The sequence below is a fragment of the Chionomys nivalis genome, chromosome X (assembly GCF_950005125.1).
Source record: "Chionomys nivalis chromosome X, mChiNiv1.1, whole genome shotgun sequence".
Taxonomy (NCBI): Eukaryota; Metazoa; Chordata; class Mammalia; order Rodentia; family Cricetidae; genus Chionomys; species Chionomys nivalis.
In genome coordinates, this window is record NC_080112.1 from 62,320,746 (window position 1) to 62,341,732 (window position 20,987).

The 20,987-nt window shown below is 42.5% G+C and overlaps 1 protein-coding gene across 3 annotated transcripts in view; it reads left to right on the top strand.

Annotated features, from left to right (window-relative positions):
• The window catches only part of Pcyt1b (phosphate cytidylyltransferase 1B, choline), a 67,819-nt gene that overhangs the window by 32,350 nt on the left and 14,482 nt on the right, over positions 1-20,987 (top strand). For all 3 annotated transcript variants that reach the window (XM_057760288.1, XM_057760289.1, XM_057760290.1), the window contains exons 4-7: positions 9,521-9,672; positions 11,945-12,023; positions 17,724-17,866; positions 20,790-20,978. In XM_057760288.1, the coding sequence (XP_057616271.1) occupies positions 9,521-9,672; positions 11,945-12,023; positions 17,724-17,866; positions 20,790-20,978 (563 nt within the window). The remainder of the gene's footprint in view (positions 1-9,520; positions 9,673-11,944; positions 12,024-17,723; positions 17,867-20,789; positions 20,979-20,987) is intronic.

Consider the following 20,987-nt stretch of genomic DNA (forward strand, 5'->3'; position numbering starts at 1 on the left):
ATATATATATATATATATATATATATATATATATACTTTTAACAATGCTGTGATGACATTTAAACTCTTTCACATTCCACACAGAGCCAGATATGCTGGTACATGACTGTAATCCCAGAACTGGGGAGGTTAAGGTAGGAGAATCATGAGTTTTAGGCTAGCCTGGGCTATGTAGCAAGTTGCAGGCCAGTTTGAGCTACTCAATAAAACCTGCCTATCTAAAAGCAATGAAATTTGGTTAAATAAAGTTGTTTCTCAATCACTTAAATGCTTCCAGTGGAATCTAAAAACTTTGAAATGGGTTAAGAGCATTGGCTGTTCTTCCAGAGGTCCTGAGTTCAATTCCCAGAAACCACATGGAAGTTCACAACCATCTGTAATGAGAGCTAGTGCCCTCTTCTGGTTTGCAAACATATGTGCAGGCAGAACATTGTATACATAATAAGTAAATAAATCTTTAAAAAAAAAACTTTGAAATGTGCCATTATACATTTACAGAATACAAAAAAATTTTTGAATACTTTATAAATTTCCCTTTTTCTCCTCAAATTTGTTCTTGCCTGTAATTTTCCTAGTGTGATACTTCAGTGCTTGTAAACCTTTAGTTGCCTCTGTCATAGTCTCTAGAAGAGAAACATGTGTGTAACTCAGAGCACAACCAAGCACCACAGGATGCATTTTCATAAGTGATCATTAAGCATAAAGATAAATTTGATCAGCAATTTTGCTCTTAAAATGAATAGGATATTCTTATTTATGGATGTACCTGTGGGTGAACATAACTTATTGCCAGATTGAGGCAAAGTATAACAAGAATTTTGTTTATGTTTCCATTACTGTACTAAGTACTGAAATATTTGTTCCCACAAATGTCCAGGTAGGAATGCAAGGAGTTGGTTAAAGTGATATCACTCAGCTCCTTGAATTATTTTCCCTAACTCACAAAAACAATTTTATTATTATCGTCACGAAAGCAGTCTTATTTGTTTGTCGCAAAGAATGGACTGAAAATGGCTCTGACCTGCAAAGAGATTTGTTATAAGCTTTTAGAATCATTTGTTCTTTCCCTCTATGGGAATTTATAACAATAGGTTTTATCAAGACTTATCAAATGGCTCTTAATTATCACCCTTGCGTCTTTACTTGAAAGCAACTTATTCAAGCAGATACATGCAAAATGAGAGAGAAATGGAAGTATTGGTAATTGTGTTACACCATTGCCGATCTAACAATTGCTGAAAGAATGTCTTTTTGTATTTACTTTTTTTTTTTTTTTTTTTTTTTGGTTTTTCGAGACAGGGTTTCTCTGTGGTTTTGGAGCCTGTCCTGGAACTAGCTCTTGTAGACCAGGCTGGTCTCGAACTCACAGAGATCCGCCTGTCTCTGCCTCCCGAGTGCTGGGATTAAAGGCGTGCGCCACCACCGCCCGGCCTGTATTTACTTTTAAAACATTTTTTTTAAAAAAAATCAAAGTGTTGGGGTTGGGATTTTAGCCTACTGAATTTGCAGAACATACCTTCTAATCTAATCAGCAAAATGAGTCCTGTAGACAGATTTTTCTTTGGGCCACCAGCTCACAAATAATGGCATGGAGACTTATTATTAATTATGAAAGCTTGGCCTTAGCTTAGGCCTTTCCTCAACTCGCTCTTATAATTTAACTAACCCATATTTTAATCTATGTTTACCTCGTGACTTGGTTACCTCTGATCTGTACTATATATTTAACTTCTTTAGAGTTGGCATCTCTCTACCTCTCTTCTTCCCAGAGTCCTCTCTGTCCCCAGAATTCCCACCTAACCTCTTCCTGCCTAGCTGTTGGCCATTCAGCTTTTTACTAAACCAATCACAGCAATATATCTTCACAGAATATACAAATATCCACAATTTGATAGCCCTTGCTATCAGATTTACTAAAACCTGGAAACCAACATAATGGCTTTTAATTCAACTATATTAATACATTTCAGGAAACCTTATGAAAAATACTGAGAAATGGTCATAACATATATTTATATAAAATAGAATCATTCAAGATAAAATAATAAAGATGTAACAAATGTTATAAACAAGACAATGAGCCAGCATCCTTAATTTTTTGCAGTGTGATACAATTCACAGATAAGATTATAGGGTATTTATACAAAAAGAAATATAGATTTTTTAAAGAATTATTTTCCTATTTTAAAGATGTGTACATATATATGGGGGGGGAAGGTATGTGCACCTGAGAGCAGGCACCTGTGGAAGTCAAAGGTGTTGCATGTCCCTAGAGCAGAAGTTACAGGTGTTTGCAAGCCTGGTTGTAAGCCAGGTGATAAGGATGCTGGAAATCAGGAGCGGTACTTGGTCTTAACTGCTAAGCCATCTCTCCATCCTGCTTGCCCCCCTCCCTCACCTTGGAGACAGAGTCTCACATGAAATTTTTTTTTTCAGTTTTGGTTTTTAAAAACAAGGTTTCTCTGTGTAGTCCTGGCTACCCTGGGACTCGCTTTGTAGAACTCCACCTGCCTCTGCCTTCCTAGTTCAGAGATCAAAGGTGTGTGCCACCACCACTACCACCCAGTGAGAAATATGTTTTTTAAAGGCATGTTATTCTGAGCTAGGCATAGTGGTGCACACCTTTAATCTCAGCACTTGGGAGACAGAGGCAGGTGGATCTTTGAGTTTGAGGCCAAGCTGGTCTATAGAATGAGTTCTAAGACAGCCAGAGATTCACAGAGAAACCTTATCTCAAATAAATAAATAAACAAAACAAAGTAAAAGAAAAGGCATGTTAGTCATTCTTTAAAGTGTGTGTGTGTGTGTGTTATTGTAATGTTTGGCTTTCAGGAATAATTCCATAAAATCAAATATAAAAATCAGAAATAATTATCTTTATTAGGTACCATGATTAAAAGTTTCCTACCTATTTAAAGAGAGAAAGAGGCATATTACTAAAAACCAATTGTAGGTAACTTTATTTTTTATCATGAGGAGGTAGAAAAGAAACATTTTAGAAGGTGAAATTCAGTAAAGTCTATCTCTAAATGAAATATTTTATGATGGGAATTAATAAAATAGATTTTTATCTTCCTTTAAAATAATGCATGTAAAATATAATGTAATGCATATAAAGATAATGTAAATGCTTTACCCAAGCCTTTATTACAGTGTATCTTAAAAATTTTATAATTCTGGAAAATATTCCAGATATGTTTTTGAGATGCAGCAGTACCAGCCCATACAGCTCTGGCTTATTAAAGTGATTTTGAAGTGAATAGCTGGAAAAAGTGCTTACTCTTAACTACAAGAGAAAAGCCATTTTTAGGATTCAATATGAGTGTTGAGAATAGCCGGAAAAATGCTTACCGTTAACTACATGAAAAAGCTATTTTTCACATTCAATATTTCTTTCCAGTGCTCCTTTTGCTTTTTGAATTCCTGGACTTTGCCCCTCAAGATCCATGTGTTCTTTGATAATACATGAGAGAAGCAGAAGCAAAATTGTTAGGCCAAAATTTGCATCATTCTCCATTCTACTCTGTTTGCTTCCTAACAGCAGCTTTCACCTGTAATAGAAATGCGTGTGGGAGGGAAAGACAAGGAGGCACTAGAGCAGTGGTTCTCAACCTGTGGGTCGCTACCCCTTCGCTAGCTGAAGGACCCTTTCTTTCACAGGGAGTGCACAGCAGATAGCCTGTACATCAGATATTTACATTGCGATTTGTAAGAATAGCAAAGTTACAGTTATGAATTAGCAAAAAAAAATAACTGCATGGTTGGGGTCAGCACAACATGAGGAACTGTATTAAAGGGTCACAGCATTAGCAAAGTCTTTAAGGTTTGTGCTACTGTGTTGCTCCTCCCCCTTTGCAATGCTCCATAGTGAGGTTTGCATGAGCCTCTTTCCTAGCTGCGATGAAGGCAGTTTCAGATCTAAAGATTTTCCCTGGCATATTCATTTTAAGAAATGATACTGCTAGAAGTTGGTGTTCTGGACATTGGCTCCTTTAAAGCTCCCTGTTCTCAAGTACCCGGTCACCTCTGCAGGCCCTTGAGGCTATGTGTACCCGGTACAAGGAGTCCTTTGTCTTCGATTATCTTTTTGGAGTACCACAAGCTAACTTAACAGCAGACAGCTCTAGCCCTAGGAAAGTTAGGACACTGCAAGAAAAGCTATTCTGTCTCCTTGGTTGAATGGGTGACTCTCAAGTTTATGTGTGAACAAATAAAGAGTCTTGTGGCGAACTATAAGGGTGGGTTCTACTAATTACATCCGCAGTTTCCTCCGGATGATGCTAAGCTAAGGTTTCATTCACAGAACCACTGTGTTTGTCCAAGTACATGGACAGCGTCTTGGTGGCAGTCTTTGATGTTCAGCAGAAATTATTTATTGTGTGTGTGTCTGTGAGTGTATACCCATGTGGACACGTGTGCGCCATGGCACATGTGTGGAGGTCAGATGATCACTTGCAGGAGATGGTTCTCGCCTTCTATCATATAGGTCTCAGGAATTGGACTCAGATTGTCAGGCGTGGCCGCAAGTGCTTTTAGCTGCTGAGCCGCTTCACTGGCCTCCAGAAATAATGCATTAAAGGACCAGAAGCTAGAAGTGCTGAGGTTTACTTTTCAACTTGAGTAACAGACACTTCCATATTTTCATTACGATTACAATACTTGCATGTGTAATTTTAAGCACACAACCAGTAATGTTTGGAAAAATTTTTCTGTTGGCAGCATTTTAATAAACTGAGAATATCTACTTACAAAAGTAGTTTAATCCATTTTAATATTAAGATGTAGATCAATAAATTAAAATTTCCAACAGAGAGGACTTTTTAGGCCTAAACATTTTTCTTTTTCTTTTTGATTTATTTATTTTTATTTTATATGCATTGGTGTTTTGCTTGCATGTATATCTGTGTGAAGGTATCAGATCCCCTGGAACTAGAATTGCAGACAGTTGTGAGCTGCCATGTGGCTGCTGGGAATTGAACCTGGGTCCTCTGGTAGAACAACCAGTGCTCTCTTATTCACAGAGTCAAGCCTGAACATTTTTTTAAAGGGTAAGTCTCACCAAACACCAGCCTGTACCTCAAACAAAGGGAAGAACCTGGAGACTGTACCCAGATGTGAACACTGATTACTAGAGACATTCACCCCACATCTCTCTAGGTTTTGCCACTAGCCCTGCTTCTTGTGGTTTCCATGGACATTTGACCTTTTTGCTCACTGCTTGAAGGAATTTTCTCTTCTGTTACCTTCTCCCCTATACAAGTCTGCCAAGGAGCTGTAGCCAGGAAGCCAATGTCCTCCAGCATCCTGATCATTAGCACTTCACCACGGGGTTTATAGCCAGAACCTGGACAAGCAATTGGAGTTAGGGTAAGGGAAAGGCAGCACAAAGCCAAAAGGAATAGTTCTCCTAATGGCCCTATATTACTACTATTATTAATAAATGGTTAATATTGTAAAGCATCACTCTTCATTCATGTGGATCATCAAACTGAGTTCTCAAAATTTCACCCTATTCCAAAGACCAGACAATTAGAAGAACTTTCCCAGTAAGAGAGGAGCAGAGCTGGGATTAGAATCCGAGTCTTTGGGGGTTCCAAATCCAAGTCCTATGCTATTTTTCTCTCCTGCAGGGTGCTTCACTGGGAGCACAGTGAGCTGCCAGGCTAGGTTAGCGGCAGCCGAGCTTCCAGAGAGTGCCATGAATTCATCCATGGAATCACACTGCTTGGAGTTCTCCATCTGGTTGTCAGAGTGCATTTGCCAAGACTCAAGGACAACAATGCTGCTTTGGGTGTAATTAGTGTTTAGACAATACGGGGGTCGGCGCGCTCAGCTGCTTCTTGAGGTCACTCCCGAGTGTGAGAGAAGCTGTGTGTTGCCGCAAACAGGATGTTTGTTTTCTTTGCGCTCTATCAGGAGGCCATTATCGTGGGCGTGTAGAAGTCATGAAACTGCTCAGGTGCAGTTCAAAAAGGGGGAATCTGTGCCAGACCTAGCTTTGGGCTCTCTGAAAGATAAAACTGACAGATCTGATGGAGTTAGGATCTTAATAAAGTTCTGGGAGAATATTGAAAAACTCCTAGGTCTACTTGTAAATAGAATAGTGTGGCCCATATATGGTTCCTATGTATGGAATCAAAAGCTGACACAATCAGTGAGTCAATGCATAGTAATTATGGCCCTGCTACCTGCCCCCACACACACCTTCTGCTGCTTCTGAGCGCGATGGACCCTTTAGAGGCAAGCTGGTCTCTTCGCTCAAGTTGTTCCTATTATGCCTCAGGGGACTTGCACGTGCTATAAAGCATCAGAATCCCGTGTGAAGCTTGTCAAGGACAAGCTGAGTGGACCTCACCAGAGACCTACAGAATTAAGACCCCTGAGGAGCATGTGTGTGCGTGCACACACAGATACACACACACACACAGAGAGAGAGAGAGAGAGAGAGAGAGAGAGAGAGAGAGAGAGAGAGAAAGAGAGAGAGAGAATCTTTTAAAAGAATTTATTAGATTTATTTAACCATGTAAAGAAGTGCTGCCTCTAGGTTATGCTGGCCAGCTAAAGAACATTCCATGATACATGTAGCTGTGGCAATATGCTACAACAGACACAGCTATTAGAGACCAGTTTTCACTCCAGGGTGACTTTTGTTTTAACTAAAACATTGATGACATGCAAATTGTTTTCCCATTTGATTGAAAGGACTGTAAAATCCCACACACCAACAAAGGGAGCAATGTTGGCCCATAGGCAACACTCCTGCTAACTGCTTCTACTTTACTTCCCCTGCTGCACACTCAGCCGTACAGTCTTATAGACTGCACCATGGCTTTGCTGTTGGCCCCCTGTAAGTGACCGAAACAAAGTGGTTTTGGTCAGCTGACAATGACTCTTCTGAGATCTTAAAAATAGAGAGAAATGGCTTTCAGAGTCAAAGGATCATTGTGAATTAATGGGAGATAAATGAGTGATCACACAGGTATTTTTATCTTTTGAGACAGGGTCTTAGAATGTAGCCCAAAACGAACTAGATCCCACTATGTAGACCAGGCTGAGGCTGGCCCGGAACTCCTAGAGATCCTCCTGCCTCTGCCTCCAGAGTGCTAACTCAGACACCATTCTATTTAATAAGCTCCACGGGTGATTCAGCCATGCAGCAATGTTTTGATCACTTAAACTGCTACAACAGAAAGCATCTCAGGAGGTATTTACAGAGGATATAAACATATAGGAGCTATATAGCTTTTTTGTGTGTATACCTACAGACTCATTAGTCTCATGTGCAATGTGTTGTTAAAGTGTACCTGCTGATAAAAATTTATTTATTTTTTGAGCATCTTTATGCATCAGACACCATTAATTTACTCAAGAAATCTTTGTTAAGAGCCTACTATGGCCAGGCACTATTCATCAGAAACTGAAACAGCCATACTGGCCATGGTGATGCGCACCTATAATCCCAAAACTTGGAAGACTGAGGCAAGAGAACATCAAGGGAAAAGTCAGCCTGGGCTACACATTGAGTTCCCACCTAAAAAAATAAAGTCTATACACTGTATAAAACAACTATTTGTGTTTGAGAAAGGGTTTTGTTCTGTATTCCAGGCTAGCCTTAAATTCATGATCCTCCTGCCTCAGCCTCCCTGGTCCTGGGATTGTAGGCATGTACCACCAAACCTATTGTTAATTTAGAGTACACCTACTTGTTTAAATAGCTTACTGTGAATCATTATTCAGTCTTCCACGGGCAGCCCCATGCATCTTGTATTTGCTGTGTCTCTTAGTTGCATCAAAAGGCAGAATCTAGTTATTGATCTGTACCATCTAAGTTTGTATAAATGCACGCATCAGTGTTTGCACAGCCATGAAATCAACTAGCAATGCACTTCTCAGAACTTGCCCTTGTTATTAAGAGACATGACTGTTATTGACATAATAATTGTGTATATTTATTAGGTGCAATTTGATGTTTTGATCTCTATGTACATGATAGAAATCAAGGTAATTATATGGTAATTATATCCATATGATAACATATCCATCACCATACCTGACTCACTTTTTTGTTGATGTTGTGAGGGTGTCTAGAATCTGTTTTAGCAATCTTAAAGTAGACCAAACTTTATTACTAGGTGGTCACCATGCAATGCACGAGATCCCTAAAATGTGTTCTTCCAGTCTAACTGAAACTTTGCATCCTTTAATCGAGAGCACCAAGGTCAGAGGAATATTTCCATAAATGATAACTTGGACATTAGATGTGTGAAGGAGCTATAAAAGCAAGTTTTCTGGATGCCGAGCATGGCAGGTAGTTACTACTCTGTGGCCAGATTTGGTTCAGGGGACAGAACATGATTTAGTTCCAGAAAAAAAGGATACTTTTGTCTGTAAATGTCACCTTAACCCTTAAGATCAGAGAATTTGCTGTGTGTACATAATACTTCAAAGGGTGGGAAAATCTCATTACAAGAAGCAGTGAGGGCAACTCTGACCAGTTTCAGCAAGATGCTCAGCAGGACCTGTACTCATTGTGACCTTTCTTCCTGGTACACAGGGAACATTAGGAAATCTGCCTTAGCTAACCAAAATGTAGGCGAGTAAGTATGATTTTTGTTTAGTTCATTTTAAAATAATTTTTTTGAGACAGAGTTTCTCTGTGTGTAGATCTGGCTGTTCCGGAAGTCATTTTGTAGACCAAGCTGGCCTCGAACTCACAGAGATCCACCTGCCTCTACCTCCCAAGAGCTGGGATTAAAGGCGTGCACCACCACCTCTCGACCTAAAACACTTTTAATAAAGCTTCAAAAAATAAAAACCTCACTCCTTTCTAAGGCTGAAGGTAAAGGAAATTACTATTTCCATTTAAGGGCTTTATATCTGGGAAGGACGGGAAGTTATGGGAAGGCTGAACTCTGTTAGATCAGATCTTCTAGTGTATAATTTTCACCTCTCTGTTGCGTAGCTTAATGTGGAGTGACTGAATCTCTATCCAGGGAACAGACCTCTCTCTCTCCCCCTCTGCCTCCCTCCCTCCCTCCTGTGCGTGTGTGTGTGTGTGTGTGTATGTGTGTCCCTGTCCTAACTGGGTTACTAAGTACAATAATTTTGTGGAAGAATTGGAATTGAAACTGATTGGTCCAGCCTTGATGCAGGCTTCTTGGCTCCTCTTCTCTCTTTCTGTTATCTCTTCATCTGGTTTCCCATGGCCATTTCATTTCTGAATAATAACATTCACCAAAGGGTGAGCTAGGAGGAGGAAAAGACAGTAAAGTCACATTAGATAGCGTGCAGAATAATTTTGATAAAAGCCTCAGAAGAGAATGCAGCTATAATTAACAGTAAAATGAAACTCCGAATTCCTAGTGGATTTAGGTTTGCTTTCCTCTCATAATCCTTTGTTCCTGTAACAACACAACGATGTCAGGTACCTAGTGAAAGCACACTCCGTTTGTTTTGCCTAAGAAACCAGGATGACCACAGGGTGGGTCGCAACAGCATTTAATACCTTTGCCTGTTTCAGTCTGCAGTGATGACCTTACTCACAAGTTCAAAGGTTTTACTGTGATGAATGAGGCAGAGAGATACGAAGCCCTGAGACACTGCCGCTACGTGGACGAAGTCATCAGAGATGCACCATGGACTCTCACGCCAGAGTTCCTGGAAAAACACAAGGTACGGCTCTTCCTTCCATGTTCTTCCAGGAACCAGATTAGGGGCCCTGGCTCTGTAACTGAGCCTGCAGGAAACCTGGAGACTCTCCCAGTTTCTGAAAGGGGAAGCTTTAGGAGACGACATGTGGCGTCACTTGATGTAACACTTCTCTTTTGTCCAGAGCTAAGGACTGCCATCTTCTCTTTGCCTTGGGTGCAGGTATTAGAGCCAGGCTAGCCAGGTCCAAATGCTGCCTTCCTCTTCCTCTAAAGAACCATGAGCAAGATTCTTAGCCACTCTGGACTCCGTTACTTCATCTACAGAACTGCACGAGACTGCTGTCCTCCTTGTGGGACCATTTTAAGGAGCTAATGAAAAAAATCCAAGTAAAACACTTGGAAAGCTGGCTGTCCATGGCAGGCGCTCCAAGGATGCCATTGTTACTAGCATCAACAGCATCATTGTTGGTACTCACACTCACGGGCATCCTTAGGCATAGAACAAATGTACACACATCTTACCTGAGAGGTCAGGGGTGAGGCTTTAAGGAAAGAACTGTATAGCTATGATTTTGTGACTCTGAGGTTCCTACTGACATAAGAGAATTTTATTAGTTGAAAACATGAGACATTCTTTTGATCTGCATCAAATTATATTCTTTGTATCTCCCTCCCAGCCCCACGCTAGGAGCTATTCTTTCTTTTTATAAGCAGTACAAAAAAAATAAGATTAAGCTGTTCTAAGAATTTTCTTTTCTATTTTTAAATTTGCAATGCAGAAGAGAATAGAGAACACTGATAAATGTGCATCGGTAATAGCAGAGGAGACAATTTCCTGGTGAGAATGAAAAGAAAGGAGGAAAAACTACAATATGATTTACTACCAGCAATCATACTTTTTTTACTTAGCATATATTGTATATTCAATATATGGCAGGCATTTTAGAGGATACTAATAATGACCATGCTGAATGTCATTTATTATTTACCATATGCCCAGCACTATGCAGAGGACTTTGTTACTATACAAAGTGGGTTCGGTGTCATGGCTACCCTGAGTTGTTATTAATATGCACTGAAGAGGGGGAAGTAAGCTTGAGTATGGAGAGAGAATTAGTAACAACAACGGTAATAAAATAGATATTGAATATTTGCCATGCATGGGTTTCTATTTTTAAGCACTGTTACATATCATTTAATGCAGAAATTCTTCTTTGAATTTGTACCCCAAAGAGCATTGTCTGGAAGTATTTCGGTTGTCATTGCTAGGGAGTGCCACTGACCTCTACTGGGTGGAGGTATGAAATGCTGCTGGGTGTCTTCCAATGCACAGGACACCTGTACACACACACACACCCCAAGTTTACCTAGCCCCTGCCGGTATTGAGACTGAGGAATCCTAACTTCCTCCTTCCTGCTTATGGGTTTTATAACTTGTAAGTGTTAGGTAGGAATGATACCTTGGAAAATTAAACTATTAATCAAAACTGCTTCTTGAGGTGGACTAAAGGCCCACTGTTAACAGCTTTAAAAGCTGTGCAGAGAATGTTTACTTGGTGAGGTAGAAAACAGGGGTGAAGATTAGCAGACATGAAGACCAGAGGAGAATTGTTCAAGAAGGCATATTAGTTACTTGTCTCATTGTTGCCACAATGTACCTCAGCAAAGCAAAGAAGAAAGGGAGGAAGCGAAGCAGGGAGGGAGAAAGGAGGATTTATTTTGTAAATTCCAGGGGATGCAGTTCCTCATGACAATGGATGGATGTGTGGAAGCGGAAGCAGGAAGCAGCTGGCCACACTGCATCCAGAGTCAGGAAGAAGAGAGCAGTGAAAGCTTGGGTTCAGCCCACTTTCTCCTTTTCATTTGGTTCAGGAGCCTAGCCCAGAGAATGGTGCCACCCACGTTCAGGGTTGGTCTTGCCCCTCAGTGAACCTAACCAAGAATCCCCCCCCCCAGACATGCTCAGAGTGAGACTAGATCTTGTTGAATTGATAAGAAAAATTAGTCACCCCAAGGGGGCAGCCCACCTGACAACAGGACGGCTTGGAGAGGAAGTCCAGATGGAAGTTGGGGTCAACTCAGATGACAGGGACTGCTTCTGTGAGGCTGACCTTGAGGGGCTCTTGACATTGTCACAGCAGCTCTGATGAAGACGGTCATAGCTTGTTATGCCCAGAGGACAGCGTTGTGGGGCCACATTGGGGTGGAGAGGAGAGGAGTCACCAGGCCTTTCCAAATCTCTAAACCTACCCGTCCGCGCCAGTGGTAATGTCCTCTTGGTCTTCCTTCACCAGATTGACTTTGTGGCTCATGATGACATCCCATATTCCTCTGCTGGCTCTGACGATGTTTATAAGCATATAAAGGAAGCAGGTGAGGCATTTTCCTGTGCACTACAGCACGCAGGCCAGCCTGAGATGACAGCTGCTCTGGGCCTACAACGTGTCTATGCAGAGTGTTGGGACAGCCGCTGTCACCGGAGCAGTCAGGTCTGTACCATCCTCTTTGCAAGGACTCTCTCAGAACTCAGGAGAACTTGGTAAGAACTGGGGGCCTGCCACCTTTCAGTCGCAACCTTGCTAGCAAGGAGTTCAAAGAGAAGAGATCTCGTGCGCTTCCAACTTGGAAAGCTGCAGAGAAGCTGAGAAAGAGCTGACAGAGGGGAGGAAGAGAAAACCTGCTTGGTGCATGAGTCACATCATGATGGGTCAGGGCATGGGGGACGAATACCTTCTTAATGTCTGAGCTGCACGTCAACTCTTCCTTCCTTAAAAACAGCAGCAGACATGTAGACCAGGGATTGGGATCAGCTAAGAGACCCCCAAGGTTAGCTGCATTGCTGTTCAAGAACTCCTCAGCACCTGGTACTAGTTTCCTTCCCGGGTGAGTGGTCTCAGTAAAGGAGAAATAACAACAAAATGACTCCCAAGGTAGTGATTTTAATATATAGATATAGATAGATAGATAGATAGATAGATAGATAGATAGATAGATATAGATATTGTTTTTTTGAGACAGGTTTTCTCTATGTAATAGCCCTGGCTGTCCTGGAACTAGCTCTGTAGGCCAGGGTGGACTTGAACTCACAGAGATCCGCCTGCCTCTGCCTCCTGAGTTCTGGGATTAAAGTTGTGCGTCACCACACCCGGCAATAGTGATTTTAGAATGCTGGTTTTGTTCATGATTCTTGTGGGGCAGGGTCTTAACAGGAGCCTTGCTTTTTTTTTTTTTTTTTTTTTTTTTTGGAACAGACTCTTACTCTGTAGCTCCGGCTGGCCTAGAAACCACTATGTACATTTGGCTGGCCTAGAACTCCCAGAGCTTGCCTGTTCCTGCTTCCCAAGAGCTGAGATTAAAGGCATGGGCTACCATGCTTGTTTTTATAAAATGTAGTACGGGGAATTAAGCCTAGAGCTTCCCATACACTGGGCAAATCCTCTACCACCTCTATCATAGGCTGAGAGCATTTTGCTTGACTCTTTCAAGCTAGATGCTGAAAGAAGCAGCTGTCACCTGACTGTAAGCCAGGAGCTCAGCTCTGGTTGTCACTGGGGCACACATTGTCTCCATGTTACTTGAGCTTCATGAAGGCTGGGAGCGACTGTCTAGAGAGCAAGCAAATTTAACGTTTCTATAAGGCTTCCTGTGGCCATCACCTTTTAAGTATAAGCAAGTCGCTGAGGCTAACCCAAATTCGAGAGCAAAGGAGTGTGGGCCTCTTTTTAAGAGTTAGTTTTCTATATTCTTCTTTTGTGTATTGTGTATCTCTCTCTAAAACATTTGCTTTCTTAAATTTATTCCTTGAGAGTTTCATACATGTATACTATGATCTTGATCATGGCCAAGCCAAATACTCTCCACAGCCTTCTAAGGCCCCCAATACTCTCATCTTCCACCTTCGTGTCCTCTTCCTGTTTAAAAACTGTAATCCACTGTGTCCAGTTGGTGCTGCTCATGGGGCCATGCAATGGAACATGGGTAGCTTGCCCATGTGACCTTCACAGTTCACTTTCTGAAATGAAGAGTTAGGTGGCATTTTGTTTCCCTGGAAGTGCGGGCCTGAGACTAAGTAAGGGTATGTGACTTCGTTTGCACAAAGCTCCTTCCTTGTAGTCCCCGAATCTCCTCTACTGGCTCCTCACTGGGAGGAAGATCTAGTTGGGATATACATAGAGAACGCCATAGAGTAGTCACTGCAGAAGAGAGCGTCTCAGAAATTATTGGAGCACCCACGTGCAGCTTTTCTACTCTTCAGCCTATTTGGAAAGTCAAAAATCACTTTAAAAGAAGCCAGAGAAAAATTAAAAAAAAAAAAGAAGCCAGAGACATCATGGGTATAAATTAAGCAGTACAACATTAGGCTCTGCTTGTCAGAGCCAAGCGTCAGAATCCTCTAACAAAGCTGGACAGGAAGATGGTGCCGAGACGAAATAGACTGTGAGGACCACGTTACTCATTGTCATTCCGATAGTGCCTACTACTGTTGAAAGTTGCTTTATTAACATGTGTTTTGCTGCTTCTTAAAATAGCCTCCATAACCAAACGCTGCAGTTCTGAAAAGCATGATAAAAACGGTTCTCTGATCATGCTCATTACTGAATATTTTTAGCAGAGCAATAATTAGGATTTGGAGGAAGCTGGGTGCCTCATTATGTCAGCAGAGGGCTTGGCTTCTTTCAGAGCCCTATCTCTCAAGCAGTCAAAGCAAATCCCCCCAGCTCCAAATCTGCTCTCGTTACTCAGTCGTAAAGACCCAAGTCTCTGACTTCAGACAGAGCAAGATCGTATCTCCGGTGTCTAAGTGACTTGCTAAAATCAATTAGTAGCTAAAGAACCTTCACATTTCATCAGTCCTGAAGAAAGACAGCATAGGTTTTCCACAGACAGTCTCCAACTGTTCAAGTTCAGGTGAGGATGCTGTCTGTCCCAGACCTGCTGACTCAGGGGTCACACAGGGAGCCACCACCTGCCAAAGCCCTGCTCCCATACTTGGTCGAGTTGGAGTTCTCTTTGCATCCCTGTGGTTATATGTTTGCGCTTTCTACCTTCCATTTCATGCGTTTGGTTTCACCCTTCTAGAAAATGATCAGAGAAGTTTCAGACCTAGTGGCCAACTCCAACTCTGTCCTCCAAGTCCTGGGCCAGAGTCCGATGCTCTGTCTCCAAGAGCAGCAGTATCATCCTGCTGTCGACGCTGTGAGTGTGCAGATGACATGTTTTTAAAGGTCCCGAAGGGACCCTGTGGGGCAGCCAGGCAGCCACACTCAGAGGGGATTGGCTTTGGAAGGGTTCTCGGCATCAGTGTTCATCTTGTCACTCATTCAGCAACATAGTCTAATAGTGCCCGCCGGCCACCTGCTCACGAGACTACCCAGGAAAGCAAGAAGAGTGGGGTCCTGTCCCTCATACAGACCCGAGGCAAGAAAGACAGTTGCTAAGGGAGGTGTTTTCTCAAAGCCCTTGCAATATTTGAGGGAAAAGAGCAGTGGGGCTGACAAACAGGAAGATCTACTTTGAGAGTTGAGACGTAATTTCCTCGACACTAAACCTGAAGCCCAATGGGTGACTAAGTTAAGCAGACAGAGACTGTGACAGACAGAGAAGAGGAGAGCTGATAGTTTTAGGACGTTGAAAAAGTTTGGTGTCGCTAGAAACAGGCCCAGCTTTGTAGACTTGTCATAGTTAGGGTTTCTATTGCTGTGAAATAGAGACACCACAACCATGGCAACTCTTATAAAGGAAAACATTTAATTGAGGTGGCTCACATTTTCAGAGGTTTTAGTCCATTATCATCATAGAAGGAAATGTGGCGACATGCAGACAGACATGGTGCTGGAGAAGACAGAGTTCTACATCTTGATCCACAGGCAACAGGAAGTGAACTGTGTTCCACACAGAGTAGAGCTTGAGCAAAGGAGATCTCAAAGCCCACTGTGACACATTTCCTCCGACAAGGCCACACCTACTCCACACCTAGGCATATATCCTAATAGTGCCAATCCCTATGAGCTTATGGGGGCCAATTACATTCCAACTGCCACAGCCTATGAGCAAAACAATCCAAGTCCTTGGTAGAGTGCAGGAGCCTTTACTGAGGGAGTAAAGAGGAGAGGGGCAGGGAGATGAGACTAAGACGAGGAGGAAGCACAGGAAGGGACTGTGTAAGCTGTGGCACAACCAAGTTAAAGGTTTTATTCTAAACACGGTAGCCAGCCAAGGAAGAGGAATGGGCAGGCATGCAACATGCAACATGCATTTAGAAGGATGACTCTGTGGTTCTTGGCTGTGTGTGTTTAAGTGGACAAAAATGGCATCCCATGAGCTCCAGCCATCTCATGAGATAGTTCAGTGGTTAAGAGTGCATATCGCTCTTGCAAAGGACCTGGGTTCAGTTCCTACCATCCACGCCAGTCAGCTCACAACTGCTTGTAATGACAGTTCCAGGAATCATTTAGCCTCCCTGGGTACCTGCATTCATGGCTTGCATGCATGTACACACACACACACACACACACACACGCACAGTGGCATGGCTAAGGATTGATTTCGAGGCTCTTGATGTAATCTTTGATTGAGTAAGGTGGTTTGGGTTTGACTAAAGATGGAGAAAAGTGGTTGAATTAGGGAAGCATTTGAGGAACAGGTTTGTTGTTGTACATTGAGTGGAATTGGACAGTGGGGAAAAAAAGTGGCCCAGATGAAGCCGGATCACCTTGTCTAGCTAACTTCTTAGGTGAGGGAAACTAAGGCCAAGTGGCTTGCCTTCAGAGGTTTAAGTGACTTGCTGTAAACTGAGAACCCTTGTCCTCGATTTACCTTGCTGCTGATACAGGACAGATCTAAGTGACTGGAATGATATGGACTAGAAAGATCTCAATTGCCAACACAAGATTTTGGTTGACAACAGAATTTTGAGCATGAATCCAGTTCTTACTGTGTTTGTAGCCATTAGAACTTGGCACCTTTGGGTTTGTTTATTTCTACTCTTTCCCACATATTCCAAATGAAAGGGTCTTGGGTGGTGAAACCACCATGCAGAGTAGGCTATTCTTTTTTTTTCTTTTTCTTTCTTTTTTCTTTTCTTTTCTTTTCTTTTCTTTTCTTTTCTTTTCTTTTCTTTGTTTTTCTTTTCGAGACAGGGTTTCTCTGTGGCTTTGGAGCCTGTCCTGGAACTAGCTCTTGTAGACCAGGCTGGCTTCGAACTCACAGAGATCCGCCTGCCTCTGCCTCCCGAGTATTGGGATTAAAGGCGTGGGCCACCACTGCCCTGCTGAGTAGGCTATTCTTAAAGGAGATAAAATCATCTAGCACGAGACACACACACACACACACACACACACACACATGTCCTTAGGCAGAGACTACAAAGACTCCTTCTTTTCCTGCGGGGATAACGTGAGGCAGACTTCCGGAGGGAAGAAGCTTTGGGATCTGACTCATTCATTGACTCAGTTGTTGCTATTCCTTCGCTTTGCATTTGCTGAGCCTCTTCCTGTGGACTGCTCTGGGCACTGGCCATGCGAAGGCAATTAAGACAAAACTGCATTCAAAATGTCCATTGCTGTCTGATTTAAAGAAGCAAAAAATTAAAAAAAAACTACAAAGAACACACAAGCAAATGTCCACGTCTATATAGAGACAGGCATTAGACATTTGGTTTTGGTCACTGAAGATACCATTGTGTTCCAAATGCTGGGAGTTCTCTTGTTGTTCAGCAAAGATGTCACGGACATACAGCCTTGAAGGTGAACCGCCGAGGGTGAGGAAGAACTCTTGTGGGTGGTGGGGGTGGGAAATGGGTGCCAAGGACAGAAAGCAAGAGCTGAGCGAGAGCAAATGTCAGAAGCCGGGTGAGTGGATGGTGTCTCCTGGACCAAGCCTGGGATGATGACCACGCAGTGCCATGGTAAAAGAAGTATGTGGTACTGAGACTGGAAGACTCAGCTGGGGCCAGAAAAGAAGGCTTCCCTGGCTACCCAGAAGCTCCAATTGTATCCAACAAAAAAGGATCATTAAAGGAATGAGGCTGAATGAGGTGATCTTCCCTTTATCTTTTTATTCTTACTTGGACAGGCATGTTTGTTCCAACACAAAGAACAGAAGGCATCTCAACATCAGACATCATCACCAGAATTGTCCGTGACTATGATGTGTATGCCCGGCGCAATCTTCAGAGAGGATACACGGCCAAGGAACTCAACGTCAGCTTTATAAACGTAAGTGAGCCTCCCCGTGCACTCTGAGGGCCACTGTATTATACTATCGTGACTGCTGTCTACTGTGCACTGGGTGGTGCTCTTAATGTCATTATTGTCTCATTTAATCCACATCAAAAACTCAATGGTGTGTTTTAGCTTTTGAGAGAGGGTCTCACTGTATTGCCCAGGCTGGCCCCAAAATCATGACCCTCCTGCTTCAGCTTTCCAAGTGCTAGATACACAGGCCTGCGCCACCACACCTGCCCGGCTCAGTAATGATGTATCTATTTACAATGAAGGAAACCAGTGTCCTCAGAGGGAGCATGCATCAACCAAGGGGCATAGGCAGCTTCACACTTTATAATGGAGCTTCCTTGCTTCTCTCCCCTGCCCCCCGAACCCCTCTTTAGTTTTCAGATGTGGCAAAGGGTTTCTGGAACATCTGTCCCATGGGAAACGCAAGTGTTGTCTTCTCAAATGAAAGGGAGGCGGGCGGAAGCGATGAGATGTTAAGCCCGGAGAAAATGCTTTCTTGTTTTAACGTTTTACAATTTTCATTTTATTAAGGCCTTACAGATGCTCATTAGAAACCTTAACAGCCGTTTTTTTATTGTCCGGAGAAATTACAGCTGCTTAAATAAAGCCTGAAGCCTTTGGCTTCCTTTTGTATTTCTCCCTTATTGTTCCCACAGAGCTGCTGTTAGGTTAATAATAGAGCGCTGTTAAAACAATCTTTAAAACAAGCAAAACAAGCTGTTACAAGGCAAAGAGAGGAGCTGCATGGTTGGGGGGGATGTTAGTGAGTCTGGACAACTGAGGTTACCAGGCTTCCAAGGAGCCCATGATTTTGATCCAAACAAACGCTCTCCATGCATACAGAATTCCAGCCCCCAAATAGAGACTGTATTCTCAAAGCGTGGTTTGTCTGCAAAAGGAGGCATTTATAATTATGTGCAGCTCTAATTATCCAGCATCTTAGACAACTGATCATTGGTACCTTCAAAATAGGAGGGGCTCATTAATTGTAAGTCGGTGATTATTCATTGTCCTGATAAAGCAGGGAGTGTTGGACTTCAGGCCCCTCTAACTTCATACGAGCCAGGCAACAAAATGGAAAATGCCGGGTTCGAGTGGCACCCAAACACGTGGCTGAAAAGAATTCAGCTAACGTGATGATTTGGTATCTTAGAGAGAATAAAGCCCTGGTTATTTCAATAAATTAAACTGTCTGTTCTTTTAAATTGAATTCAGTCAACCATCCAAGCATAGCAAGCCATTTCCAAAAGTTATTGCTCACTCTCTTTAAATGGTCTTTAGATAAGCCACTTAGCTCAGGGAACCGTGAGGACAGTGGGGGTGTGCTTACTGCCTTTCTATGACAACAAGCCGGGCTGCAGCTCACAGAGGAAATTGAATGTGTTGGATGGGCGTGTAAATGAATCACAGAACCTCAGAAGTGGCAGAGACCTGATGAGGACCAGTCATCCAATCCAGTCCCTTGACTTTGAGATAAGGCAAACAGAGCCCAGAGAGTAGACAAGGCCAAGGGAGGGTGAGGGAGAGGTGGGGCAACGGTACCTCTCCAAATCTCGTGCCTCACAGCCCGGTGCTCACTCCACTGTTATGTGCTGTCATTGAGCACTAAACAAAACAGCCATTTCCAGTGCTGAGCAAAAACATGGACGAGCACGATATGAAGACAACAGCTAACACTCATCAAGAGCCGATCAGATGCCTATCTTGAGTTTCTTCTTGCCTGCTTTATCTCATGAAATACTTGCGATAAGCCCACTGGGGGCGTGTAATGATGCTATCCAACTTAGAGGTGAGAAAGCAGAAGTCTAGAAGGTTAAACAGCTCACCTCAGACCACACTGCATGTGACAGAAGACAGAGTACCTTCCTGTAGTGCCGAGGTGTGATCGTATAGCTCAGTAGCAACACACACCACTCATAGCCAACCCGACCCTGAGGTTGCAATGCAGTTTTGGAAGGTCTAAATTGGGGAATTCTGACCTAGGTTCATAATATTTGAAGTAGTTTTACGCAATTCTAAAGTACAAAAAGAAAAAAATATCCGATGACTCCTTTAAAGCCAGTATATTGAGATTTCAAAAGGGAAGACCCTTTGTGTGACATTATATTTGTCACTGAGATAAAATGTAGGGGGTGTAGATAAATGTCCATGGTGCTTTATGACAACAACGGAGCCAACACACGTGAAACAAATGCCAGGCTTCGAGCCACACATCTGCATGCGTGACTGTCACAACAGCCCTGGGAGGCAGGAATGGTATCACCCCCATTTACTGATGAGAAAACTGAAGCTTAGAGGTGACTACTGTTTTGCTCAACACAATATGGTTTCCTGGAACATGGGTAGACAACATCCTTGTATAAAGTCTGTAAGCACAAAATCCAGAGAAGCGATCAAAATAAAAGCTTTCTTTATAGCCAAGAAAATCAATGCAGTTTAATTGGCCTCATAAAAAAAAAGTGACAATTTTAGCATGAGGCATAGGTCCTAAGTCCAGTCAGTGGACAACTTAATATAAACAGTATTGGTTTTAGCACTACCCCAGTAAAACAGAATTCTCAGGCAGAATCTGATCAACCATTCTATATACAATGCATCATTTTATCTATGTTCCAAAAGAACTGAGTATGGGTATTTGCTCAATGAAGGATGGTTCTGTGGTCTTGTATTCTGTTCTCATATGATTTCAAGTTAGATGTTGAGCACAGTACAACGTTTGTACTTCCCTTTATAGATCCAAACAGAATGATGCGTAAGACATGCCTTCCCATCAGCCTAGGCCTTGGGGAAAATGACATCTACCCTTTACATTAGAAGCAAACCCAACTTAATATAAAACATAACTAATAGAGATGGACCTCCCTGCTGTCCTCTTGAACCAATCCATCCCATTGATTTTTACCAGGAGAAGAAGTACCGTTTCCAGAACCAGGTGGACAAGATGAAGGAGAAGGTCAAGAATGTGGAGGAAAGATCAAAGGAATTTGTTAACAGAGTAGAGGAGAAGAGTCACGACCTAATTCAAAAGTGGGAAGAAAAATCAAGAGAGTTTATTGGCAACTTCCTGGAACTGTTTGGGCCAGATGGTGCATGGGTATGTAGC